The sequence below is a fragment of the Gadus chalcogrammus genome, chromosome 18 (assembly GCF_026213295.1).
Source record: "Gadus chalcogrammus isolate NIFS_2021 chromosome 18, NIFS_Gcha_1.0, whole genome shotgun sequence".
NCBI classification, from domain to species: Eukaryota; Metazoa; Chordata; class Actinopteri; order Gadiformes; family Gadidae; genus Gadus; species Gadus chalcogrammus.
In genome coordinates, this window is record NC_079429.1 from 7098260 (window position 1) to 7110759 (window position 12500).

A 12500-nucleotide genomic window follows, 5' to 3' on the forward strand; every position below is an offset into this window, starting at 1 on the left:
TTTTCCCACGTTGACGATAAGTTAATGTACATATCACTACATCACAAGTCAAGTTTCTTCACATTCATTTTCTTTAACTTTCATTGCATCTGTACAAAGTTACTTTACATATCCTAAAAAATCAAGGTGGTGGATTGAATTGATTTTCAAACACATCATCATTACTCACTCATTATTATTATTATTATTATTAAAAAGAGCCAACTGCCATGATGATTACCTCGTCATGATTAATGGTTGTAATATCCAAGACAGAGGTCATATAGTGGTCACTCTGTTGTTCTTCTAGGAGAGTCTCCGAGAGTCCTGTTCCAAAGTGGAGGAGCTGCAGCAGAGAGAGAGAGAGAGGGAGATAGAGCGAGAGACTGAGCGGGAGAAGGAGCTAGAGAGAGAGCGAGAGAGAGAGAAAGAGCGAGAGAGAGAGCAGGATCTCCAGCACTCCACCCAGGCCCTCAGAGAGCTTGAGACCAAGGTCCAGATCCTGGAGCAGTTGGAGTCCCAAGTCCAGGTTCTGGTGGAGCGGGGCCTGGTCCGACTTGAGCGGACGCCATCCGGACAGGTTGACCTGCAGGTGGTCTCTGTAGACCCCCTGGTGTCTCCCACAGGTCAGACCTCATCTCTGGGCACCTTACCTCACACCGAGACTTACCAAACACGACAGATACATTGCACATCTCAACCCACATCCCGCCTTCCTCCGGTCTTTTCTATCCTTAAAGTTGTTTCTAAAGCTGAGCCACATCTTAACATCTGAATCGGAATCAAACACTAGATAATTTGTTTTATCGATCAAGAAAGCACTTGATTTGTTTTGGCTTGACCTGCGGACACCAGTACAGAGTGAGGCCGAGTAGACTCTGCTTTGGAATGCAGAGTTAGTTCCACAATGTTTAACCAAACTTCAGGGCAAGCGTTTAACACTATGTGGTCCGGAACACATAACAGTATCATATATCACATTGAATGATGATTCTAGGAGTGGAAAAAAAAATAATTATGATATTTTATGAGACTGTGCATTTGAAACAGTATTATATACAGAATGTCTCACTTCCTCTGAATGTTTTTTGTCCATCTCCTGACAGTTCAACACAATATCACGGATGTCCTTCAGGACCTCCCTACTGAACCACAAACCCCTCCTTCAGAACCAGCAGCTTCTTTCCTCACCGCCGCTGAAGAAGCTCCCTCATTGGCCAGTGTTGAACAAGCCCCGCCTCCTTATCCAGCTCCACCCCCTCCTGCTGCAGCCCCACCCCCACCCCCACCTCCTCCTCCTCCCCCTCCCCCTCCCCTTCCTCCTCCTCCCCCTCCAGCGCCACTCGCTCCCCCTCCTCCACCGCCCCTTGGGTCTGCTCCTCCACGGATAGGTGGAGAAGATAAATCCACAGGTGAGAAGAGGGGTTGGGCCAGCTAGGGGGAGGACCTACCAAAGGGGTGGAGTCACATGTTTATTGTTAAAGGGGCCTGACTTGTGTGCACTAAAGCCATTAAACCTCTGCGTGGACACTCAACATCCACATTATAGCTGTTACAAGTGATTAGCCGTGACAAGCAGTTTTGAAAATCGGCCTCTTCTGACATCACAAGTGGGCGTGTCCACCTGAATGGATGACGGATAGATGAGCGACTGATCTATCGTAGAGACCAGGTGGACAAGCTCACTTGTGATGTCAGAAGAGGCTGATTTTCAAACCGGCTTGTCCCACCACTCACACCTGGTGGTATAATAGGTCACCTTTAAACCTACCTGCCTCTGATGATACGTGCATATGGTGAAAAGGCGACGACACTCATTAGGTGATTAAACCAAGGCTGTGTGTTGTTGTTCTCTGTGCTCCAGTCCACCGCAACAAGAAGACCATCCAGACCAAGTACCGCATGCCACTGTTCAACTGGCAGGCCCTGAAGCCCGACCAGGTGGAGGGCACCGTCTTCAAAGAGCTGGACGACGAGCACGTGCTGGGGGTGAGAGGTCAAACGGGCTTACTCAGCAGAGGGCAAATAGTGCTTTACATGTGCCCGCCACTGGAGGTCTCCCTCTCCCTTCTGCAGTCCCTCGCTGTCTCTCGCCCCCTCCGTTCGGCCGACCCTCTCTCTCTCTCTCTCTCCCACCAGGAGCTTAATGCCTCTTATCCTCTCAGTCCCACCAGGAGCTCTGTCTCTTACCCTTATGCTCTCTCGTCCACCGGGGCCCCTAACAATGTATCTCGCCCCCTCTCTGTCTCCCACCAGGAGAGCTCTCTCTCTCTCTCTCTGTCTCCCTCTCCCTCTCTCTCTCTCTCTCTCTCTCTCTCTCTCTCTCTCTCTCTCTCTCTCTCTCTCTCTCTCTCTCTCTGTCTGTCTGTCTGTCTGTCTGTCTGTCTGTCTGTCTGTCTGTCTGTCTGTCTGTCTGTCTGTCTGTCTGTCTGTCTGTCTGTCTGTCTGTCTGTCTGTCTGTCTGTCTGTCTGTCTGTCTGTCTGTCTCTCTCTCTCTCTCTCTCTCTCTCTCTCTCTCTCTCTCTCTCTCTCTCTCTCTCTCTCTCTCTCTCTCACTCTCTCTCTCCAGCAGCTCAATGTATCTCTCCCTTCCTCACCAAGAGCTCAATAGCTCTCGCCCTTGCACACACTCGTCCACTGGGGTCCCTCACAATGTAGCTCGCCCTCTCTCTCGCCCACCAGGAGGCCTCTCACTCTCAGCTCAATGTATCTCTCTCTTCCTCGCCAAGGGCTCAATGTCTCTCGCCTTTCCTCTCTCTTCTACCTGGAGCTCAATATCTGATGACCTTTCTCAATCGCTTTCCCTACACTAGCTCAATGTCTCTCTCTCTCTCTCTCTCTCTCTCTCTCTCTCTCTCTCTCTCTCTCTCTCTCTCTCTCTCTCCCTCTTTCTCTCTCTCTCCAACCTGGAGCTTAATATCTTTCGTCCTATGGTCATCCCCAGGAGGTTGATATCTCTCGCTCTCTCTCTCTCCCACCAGGAGCTCAATGTCTGTCGTCCTTTCTTTCTCTCGCCCTTTGTCTCTCCTACCAGGAGCTCAATGTCTCTCGTCCTTTCTCTCTCACTCTCTCACTCTCTCTCTCGCCCTCTGTCTCTCCCACCAGGAGCTCAATGTCTCTCGTCCTCTCTCTCTCTCTCTCTCGCCCTCTGTCTCTCCCACCAGGAGCTCAATGTCTCTCGTCCTCTCTCTCTCTCTCGCCCTCTGTCTCTCCCACCAGGAGCTCAATGTCTCTCGTCCTCTCTCTCTCTCTCTTGCCCTCCGTCTCTCCCACCAGGAGCTGAACATGGAGGGCTTCGAGGAGCAGTTTAAGACCAGGTCCCAGACAGCCCCGGTGGACCTGGGCACGCTGAGGGTGAGGGTGGTCCACAAGACGCCCAGCAGGGTGCCCCTCATGGACCCCAACCGGGCCAAGAACCTCGCCATCACCCTGCGCAAGGCGGGGACCACCCCGGCCAACATCTGCACCGCCATACAGACGTATGTTGTCCAAGCATCAGTGTGTTGCCATGGAGAAGTTGCTGAAGTCTGCTGCATCAACTTAGTTTCCGAAGTAATTTGGGTCACAGGAAATGGGGTCCGTGAATTGTCACTTTCCAATGGACTGCTTGGATAATTGGCCTTTTGCTTTCTTTGCTCTTTCGATTTGTCACGGGAACAGATTTGATGTTGCAGATCGCGATTTCTCACAACACTCCTGTGAAGCAGAGCTTAAATAAGGAAAACGGGAGCATGACGGTGCCCCTTTAATGTGTGGTCATAAATATGGGTGTAAATACCATAGTGGGGAGATCAGCAAAATGGCTTCGCTAGACGAAAGCATGAAACATTAAAGAGCCTCAAAGGGCATAGTCCAAACAAACATCCAAGCATCATCAATAATTCTCCACTTAATTTCTTAATTAGCAAACAGTCCAAGGGTGTATTCTAGTTTACTAGAATGTGTAAATAATTGAACAGTTGATTCAAAAAAATAAGATAAACATTATAGTGCCTGAAGCTTCTCTCTACTATTTACAATTTCCTCGTTTAGCAGACACTTTTCTCAAAACCAATGCCATTAAAGCGAGAGAAGGCAATTTGGAGAAACCGGCCAGAGTAGGCTAGATTTAAAAAATAAAAAAAGGTCTTTCCTAGCTTTAAGACACAGGGAAGCTTTAAGGCATGCTCTAAATTCTGAGCTACCTCCTCGTTCACAGGTACAACCAGGAAGCGCTGAACCTAGACTTCCTGGAGCTGCTGGAGCGCTTCCTGCCCTCCGACTACGAGCTGAAGCTCATCCAGAAGTACGAGAGCGAGGGCCGTTCCCTGGAGGAGCTGGGCGAGGAGGACCGCTTCATGGTGCGGTTCAGCAAGATTCCCCGGCTGGCCCAGCGAATCAGCACGCTCGCTTTCATGGGGAACTTCCCCAGCGTCATCGTTTCACTCCAGACGGTGAGCTCTGATGGGCTAAAATGGGGTTAGAAGGCGGGGCTTAGGAGGGCGGGGCTTGTCAGTGTAAAAATTATTCCTGTTTTGTGGATGTTGCAAAACCCTAAACCTGTAGTAGTCTGTTCTATCTTGTGTGTTGTTTGATTTTGCGCTGTGCTTGTTTTTGAGGCTTTAGAACCATTCTTTGGGCAAGGACAGTGTTGTGTTGTCTCATCTTAATTTGGCCATTTATCCTGGCCCTGCTTTAACATTGACAGTAAATTGAATTCAGGTTACGGCCATGTCTACAACCTACACATCGGTCCCTGTGATTGTGTTTTCAAGAGAGTGAACATTAACGTTGTTGTTATTACCTTCTGTTCAGCAACTCAACGCCATCATCGCTGCCTCCATGTCAATCCAGTCGTCCAGCAAGCTCAAGAAGATCCTCGAGGTGACAATGCTAAGCTCATGTAGCTCATGTCTCAGACCGTAGCTGTATAGGGGTATGCTGCTTAATGCACTTCTCTTTTTTTCGCCAGATCATTCTAGCGTTTGGGAACTACATGAACAGCAGTAAGCGTGGCGCAGCATACGGCTTCCGACTGCAGAGTTTAGACCTGGTGGGTCACCTCACTATCTGATGCCTAAGACTACAATACCCAACTAATGATGTCTTAAGACTACAATCCCCAGCAAGCAATGCCTTAAGACTACAATACATAGCTAGCAAAACCTTAGCAATACCTTAATCCTATTATCACTATCACTAATCGTTTAACATATGTTTGTATGGCATATAATCCTTGGAATATAATTGATCTCGGTCTTTTCCTCAAGCTGCTGGAGACCAAATCCACAGACAGAAAGCAGACATTGCTGCACTTCATAGTGGACATCATCCATCAGAAGTACCCCGAGCTTCGCTCATTCTACACAGAGCTGCACTTCACCGACAAGGCTGCCCAGGGTACCTGTCTGTCTGTCTGTCTGTCTGCCTGTCTGTCACTCAGTCCTTCCATCTATCCACCTGTCTATCAATCGATCTGTCTGTATTGAAAATTGTACTCTATACATTTTTTCACTATTATAACTATTCATTTAGTTACCAATATGCCAAATATTGCACAATAGCTTCAATAATTAAACATTGTATTTTTTAATAGCTTCTTTTTTTTTTTTTGGAAAAGTTTAAAAAAGTCCCCTAAAATATCAAGAAAACCTTCAAAGGCTAATGTTAATTTATTCCTGTTTTTAATAAAGTGATTAATGTCTTTACATGTCCTTATCTATGGAGCCAGATGTGGATTATGAACCAGCCCGCTTATCTATAGCGCCAGATGTGGACTTATATTCTAGAAACTTCACTCTGGGGACGAATCACATTAACACTGCCTGCATCAACCAATCTACTTGACCGCTTCTCTCTACAGACCCACTGATTGGTCGAAATTCTGACCACTCAAGTCTTGTTTGACGCCACTTCTCTTTGACCTCTGTTCATTTAATGAATTGTTAACAAATCAAGTCGGCCTCTCTCTCTTTCTCTCTCTCTCTCTCTCTCTCTCTCTCTCTCTCTCTCTCTCTCTCTCTCTCTCTCTCTCTCTCTCTCTCTCACTCCCCCTCTCTCTCTCCATTCCCCCACTGCCCTCTCTCTCCCTTTCTCCCACAGTCTCTCTGGAGGGAGTACTACTGGACGTGCAAGCTCTAGAACGAGGCATGGAGGTCACCAGGAGCGAGTACGAAACAGAAGCAGAAAACGCCGTCCTGAGTCACTTCCTGTCCAGCACGGCCGCGCCACTAGACGCCGTGGTTGCCGACGCCAACACCGCCCAGGTCAGGACACCGCCCCGACCCCCTCCCCCTGCACATCCTAACCCCAGATCTGAAAGAACCACCTTAGTGGTTCCAGGTGGTCTTTCGGGGTCAGCTGACCGAACATGAGACCCAAGGCCAGTGATCGGGTTTTTCAAGAGGTGCTTGGAAGCTGATAGGTTAGGATGTTTGACTCCCCGCCGAAAAAGGTTCTGGGTTCAATCCCCAACTGCCTGTAGTCATCTCTCTCAACGAATACCTGCTCATTAATGACACCTGTATCATATACATAACAAAAAATAGTTAACCAGTACCCACTGTAAGTGGCTTCAGATAAGGATATCTTAACAATGAGGGGATAATTAAATAGTGATTAGACAGTCAGCCGGTAAGGAGTGTGTTCCCTGGGGTTCCAGGAGGCGTACGCGACGGCCGTGGAGTACTTCGGAGAGAGCCCCAAGACCACCACGCCGTCCGTCTTCTTCCCTGTGTTCGCCCGCTTCATCAAGGCGTACAAGGTCAGAGGTCAAGCTCACCCCTCAAGCTCCATTTTGACGACGTCGCTGTTATAACCAATGCTATACCACTGTTATAATTGAAGCTTGATGATGAATCTGTTTTAGTGAAGGTGTAAAAAACAAAATAATGAGCAATAAAATGCGAGAAATAAAACGTAATAAACAATCAAATGGAATCCTCAGGATCCTAAGCAAGAAGTGCATAACTCAAATCATACAGTTCATGTTCAAAATGGAAAGGGAGAAGTCGAAAACAATAAAAGCTTCAAATGACAGTGAAGGCCAATGCTAATGCTAACGCTAACCCCACACAGCAAGCCGAGCGGGAAAACGAGCTGAGGAGGAAGCAGGAGAAAGGGACCGCCGACGCTCCTCCCACTTCACCCAAACCCAAATTCACGGAGAACAATAAGGTACCCCTGCTGCTGCATCCAATAATATCGACTCCGCGTGCTGTTCAGAGTTATTTTAGAAATTAGGTTGCAAAGCACAATTTCGTTTGTATAAATTAGATGAGTACTTTATTCATCCCCGAGGGGAAATCCAGTAAATTCAGCTTTTGTAGCTGCTCCAATTATGGTTGTAAGCTTCGATTGTTCTCAGTCTCACTTTTAAGTCTCTTTGGATAAACACGCCTGCCAAATGACTCAATGTCAAATGTAATTAAACAGACAACCCTTTGACATTAAAACAAGCAAACAAAAGAACCCCCCCTGTGGTTTTGATGGTTTTGATGGTCTCCCCTGATGGTTTTGATGGTCTCCCCTGATGGCTCTGGGTCCTCCAGGTCCCTATGTCTCCCAGGTTACCCCAGATGGAGCTCCTGGCCGAGCTAAAGAAGCGACAGAGCGCTCCGCTGGTCAGAGAGGGGAAGGACGGCGCCATAGAGGACATCATCACAGGTAGGAGGAGGTGAAGGGCTGCTCTCCTAGGGGAGGTAGGAGAGGGGAGGACAGGGGAGGAGAGGGGAGGAGAGGGGAGGAGAGGGTAGGAGAGGGGAGGAGAGGGGAGGAGAGGGGAGGACAGGGGAGGAGAGGGGAGGAGAGGGGAGGAGAGGGTAGGAGAGGGTAGGAGAGGGGAGGAGAGGGGAGGAGAGGGTAGGAGAGGGTAGGAGAGGGGAGGAGAGGGTAGGAGAGGGGAGGAGAGGGGAGGAGAGGGTAGGAGAGGGTAGGAGAGGGGAGGACAGGGGAGGAGGGGAGGGGAGGGGAGGAGAGGGGAGGAGAGGGGAGGACAGGGTAGGAGAGGGGAGGACAGGGGAGGAGGGGAGGGGGAGGGGAGGAGAGGGGAGGAGAGGGGAGGAGAGGGGAGGACAGGGTAGGAGAGGGGAGGAGAGGGTAGCAGAGGGGAGGAGAGGGGAGGACAGGGGAGGAGAGGGGAGGAGAGGGGAGGAGAGGGGAGGAGAGGGTAGGAGAGGGGAGGAGAGGGGAGGAGAGGGTAGGAGTGGGTAGGAGTGGGTAGGAGAGGGTAGGAGAGGGGAGGAGAGGGGAGGAGAGGGGAGGAGAGGGGAGGAGAGGGGAGGAGAGGGTAGCAGAGGGGAGGAGAGGGTAGCAGAGGGGAGGAGAGGGGAGGAGAGGGTAGGATAAGGCAGGAGATGGTGATGGTAGGAGATGGTTTCTTGTCCTACATTTCTTTCTTTCTACAACTCCTTGTCATTTTAACTCGATAGTCTTTCTCGCCTTAGTGCTTTCACCTCCTTGGCACTTTCGATTTTCTGTAATCGTTTTTGTTTTCTTTCTTCCACCCTTTTTTCCCCCCGCTCACTCCCTCCATCTGTCTCTCTTTCTCTCTCTCATCCCCCTCCCTCCCTCTCTCTCTCTCTCTCTCTCTCTGGTGACTTCAGCTCTTAAGAGTGTGCCCTTCACGGCTCGCTCGGCCAAACGGTCGTCTCGTTTCTACAGCGACGCCGTCTCCTGTGACGACGGACCGTGCTAGCTCCCTGCGGTACGCTCTGGACTCTGCCCCTCTCTCCCCCCCACCACTCTCTCATTCTGACTCTCGCCTTCTTGCTCCCTCGATTTCTTATGCTTTCAAAGTCTCTCATTTTCTCCACAGAGGGGCCAGGGGGTTTAGGCAAATACCAATGAATCCTAGGCTCCGTTCCAAAATGTTCAGCGAGGGCAAACTGAGATTTAAGAAGCGAGTGCGAGTGGACTCGCTACAGAACGACTGCTGGAATGCAACCCCTAAACGTAAAGCCCAAACAGGCATGACACGTGTGGCCATGTGCTTTGGGCTTAAGCTAATCTCGGACCAGTAGGGAAGTGGCCCCCGCCAGCCGCCACCAGACTCCAGGTGGTACCATGGACGACAGAAAGAAAAAAAGGACAAATCTAAGCGCGTTTGTCTCTCGTTGTTCCCGGCTGTAGATCTGAGGAACCAGCCGTACCGCAGGGCCGACGGCGGCAGGCGCAGTGCCAAGTGGAAAACCTCCCAGCAGCTCCAGGTCTCCTCAGACATCTCCCTCTGAGCGACTGGAACACACCAGACGAGACCAGATCCGACCAGACAAGACCTGGTCAGACCTGATCCCACCCGATAAATGATGCGAGCCCAGATTACACTAGACCAGACTAGACGAAACCAGAGCAGAATAACAAGATTTGCGCACAAAGAGCTGCATGTAGAGGCCAAGCAGGAATAGGATCATATATAATATATACATAAAGTGCTGTCTTCAAAGTGACAGAACAAGGTCAGATCTCTGCCACCGAGGACTAAGAGTCGCATAAGAACACACACACAAGCATGCACACACACACACACACACACACACACACACACACACACACACACACACACACACACACACACACACACACACACACACACACACACACACACACACACACACACACACACACACACACACACACAGCGGTTCCTTCCTTGTGAAACATCTCATGGTTCTTTCTCCTTCAGAATCTGTTATGTGTTTAGACGAACAGGGACATGCTAATGCTAATTCTTATTATTTCCATCTCGACCGGTTCTGTTAGACAATCATTAGAAAGAGGAACACCAATCAGAAACGATGGGATAGACAGAGCTGCCGGTTGCCTATTTACCATGATGCATTAGCAATGCTTACATTTAGGTTGTTAGAGATGGTTGAGTTTAGGTGTAATGGTGGTTATGTTAAGGGCGAAAAAAAATTGAAGGTTGCATTTAGGGTGTGGTTAATTCAGCGTAAGGACATTGGGGCAAGCAATGCATCATGGGAAGAAAACGTAAAAGCAGCGCTCAAATCAAGGGGTTTATTGAGTTCATCTTTGAACTCTATGAAAGTGTAATATGACTGGATAAAATTGAATGTGCATGCTTTAATCATCTGAGAGAATTTTAGATAAACACGTTAAAAATTGAAAAGATACATAATATTTTATTAGCTATATTTTTCATGAAATTTGAACTGCAAGATGATATGATGTTCTAATATTTGTAGTTGCATATAATACAACAGAAAATAGAACTGGATGAAAGTGTTTTTATTTACTTCTGTTTTTCAATTTTAAATTAATAAAATTTTATACCAGTGGAGATCAGTTTGTTGGGTTTTAGTTTGGGAGGATACAATTTTTTTTACTTTTTTCCAAAACAATAATTGTACTTTTACAAAAACTACTAATATAAGTGCCAATATTAAAAATATAAACCAATAAATTAGAGATTAGCATTTATATACATTTTATGACTATATTCATTTTTAGATTATTTAACCTATTTAGTCATTTAGCAGACACTTACAAACCCGCTATACAAAGAAACTTACTGTAAGTGACGTTGTGCTTTCCAACATCCGGTTGTGGGTTTGAGGCGGTGGTTTGAAACAGCTGAAGGTCAGGTTCAACTGACCCTAGATCAGTAATTTAAGATAGAACATGTTTCACTACACGATGAAGCTGTAAAGTTGTTCAAGGTTATTATCAGATGTTGTCAAGGTCAAAGGGAACGTCTCTACCACATCAACATCATATAGTAAGATCTAGGATTCAACAGAACCAGAATAAACAGGAGAAACACACCTTACCTGGGGCAAGCAACCACTCAGCAGTCGTCATTGATCCTTGTTGGACGACGCTGCGGCTGAAAACATTCTCCCACACATCGAGGTCCGAGCAGTCAGTGAAACAAGCGTTTTGTATAAGAGGGTCACTTTTATTGTCACAAAAACACGACAGGAACGTACAAAAGCAGCCACCATCCCTCGTCACTGGCCCGTTTCCCCTCAGATTCTCTCCGTCACAAGTCTTCCTCGCTCTAGGTTGGTATTTGGTGTTGTGGCACGCAAGTATTTACTCATTCTTCACGTTTTCACAAACAACAACAAGCATCACTCCCACACTCAACAACAAGAAGTTGATGTACAATATTTGAAGTAATACTTTGAATATATACTCTGTTTTTCTCACTGCCCTCTGGGGGGGCCAACGTCATAGAAAAGCTTGATGCTGTACACTGATTGTTTCCTGTATTATGTGCTCCAAACACAGGTAGGACAGTAGTATACATACAGTATTACAGTAGTATACATACAGTATTACAGTAGTATTCATACAGTTATTACAGTCAGACCTGGAGGGCCCAGCGTGCAGAGTATCCAGGAATGTTTACAGTACACATGCCACACGTCAGAATATCGGCTATAAAAAATTATAGGATAACTAGAATAAAAATAAAAACAAGGAGCTTCACGTAAAAATGTATCTGTATTGTGTTACTTTGTTGAGTATATACTGTACAGGAACATCTAGAGGGAACAACCACACGTTCATCGATTAACCATTGATACTCATTGGTTAAAGGCTTGGGCAGAGTATTCTGAGGATACTCGGCAACTAGAGGTACTACGGGAGGAAGACAGATACGTTATGAGTAGAGGTTCAGTACTACTCTCAGGAATACTGCGTTCGTGGTTCAGACAAACTGACAGTTAAAATAAACAATGAACTGTTACCCAGGTCCGGGTGAGTTGAGATGTACTTTATTAATCTGGACGAGAAAACAAGGTTTCGATCGAATGCACTGATGTATGTAACGCGATATTCTATTGATTTTACTACAAACGCACCGGATCAATAAATATAATAAGCTTTTCTCCTGTCATTCCTTTTTTGTCCTTGTGTTTTCCATCAACATAAGATTAATTATAACTACCAGGATGTAATTGTAGACGATCCCTAACTGCGTAAGGGTTAGCTAACAGTTTGTTGAACCAGCGACCACACCTGAGTGTGTGTTTTATATCGAAGTGGAGAAGGAGGGGGTGGGTGGGGGGAGGGTTCTTGGGTGGTCACTACAGACAGACAGAGAGCAGGCTAGTCCTCATGCTTCCACTGGTGTACGTTATATAGAGTGCAACCTCTGGCTGAAGTATGGACGGTTCGTGGTCTATGGTTGAAAACATTGTAAAAACTAAACCATGTATACAGCACACGCCCCACGCAAATAATCCTCTGCTTCGTAAGTATAAAAATACAAAAATGCTTGATTTTATAAAACATAGATGACATTTATTTTGTATACATGTTAATAAAGTAATCTCTTTAAAACAAGAACAGATGGAATATATATTTATGTATATATATATATATATACATACAGTATATATATATATATATATATACATACAGTATATATATATATTTATTTATTTTTAGACTATACTTTAATGTGTCTTATATTTAATGATCGAACCCCAGGCTGGTCCCAGAATGCATTGGGCTGCAGGCAGACCTCAGGCAGGTAGCTGGGTGGTTTAGCTATGATAGATCCTTCATAT

At 46.9% G+C, this 12500-nt stretch overlaps 1 protein-coding gene across 1 annotated transcript in view; it reads left to right on the forward strand.

The window, feature by feature from the left end:
* fmnl1b (formin-like 1b) overlaps positions 1 to 10171 on the forward strand; it is a 24865-nt gene extending 14694 nt beyond the window's left edge. Inside the window, exons 14-27 of the mRNA XM_056577426.1 lie at positions 290 to 448; positions 509 to 605; positions 1158 to 1403; positions 1844 to 1968; positions 3256 to 3458; positions 4178 to 4412; positions 4774 to 4842; positions 4931 to 5011; positions 5229 to 5358; positions 6061 to 6224; positions 6620 to 6721; positions 7036 to 7134; positions 7509 to 7623; positions 9088 to 10171. Coding sequence (XP_056433401.1) covers positions 290 to 448; positions 509 to 605; positions 1158 to 1403; positions 1844 to 1968; positions 3256 to 3458; positions 4178 to 4412; positions 4774 to 4842; positions 4931 to 5011; positions 5229 to 5358; positions 6061 to 6224; positions 6620 to 6721; positions 7036 to 7134; positions 7509 to 7623; positions 9088 to 9188 — 1926 coding nt within the window. The 3' untranslated portion in view covers positions 9189 to 10171. The remainder of the gene's footprint in view (positions 1 to 289; positions 449 to 508; positions 606 to 1157; positions 1404 to 1843; positions 1969 to 3255; positions 3459 to 4177; positions 4413 to 4773; positions 4843 to 4930; positions 5012 to 5228; positions 5359 to 6060; positions 6225 to 6619; positions 6722 to 7035; positions 7135 to 7508; positions 7624 to 9087) is intronic.
* The last annotated feature ends 2329 nt before the right edge of the window (positions 10172 to 12500 follow it).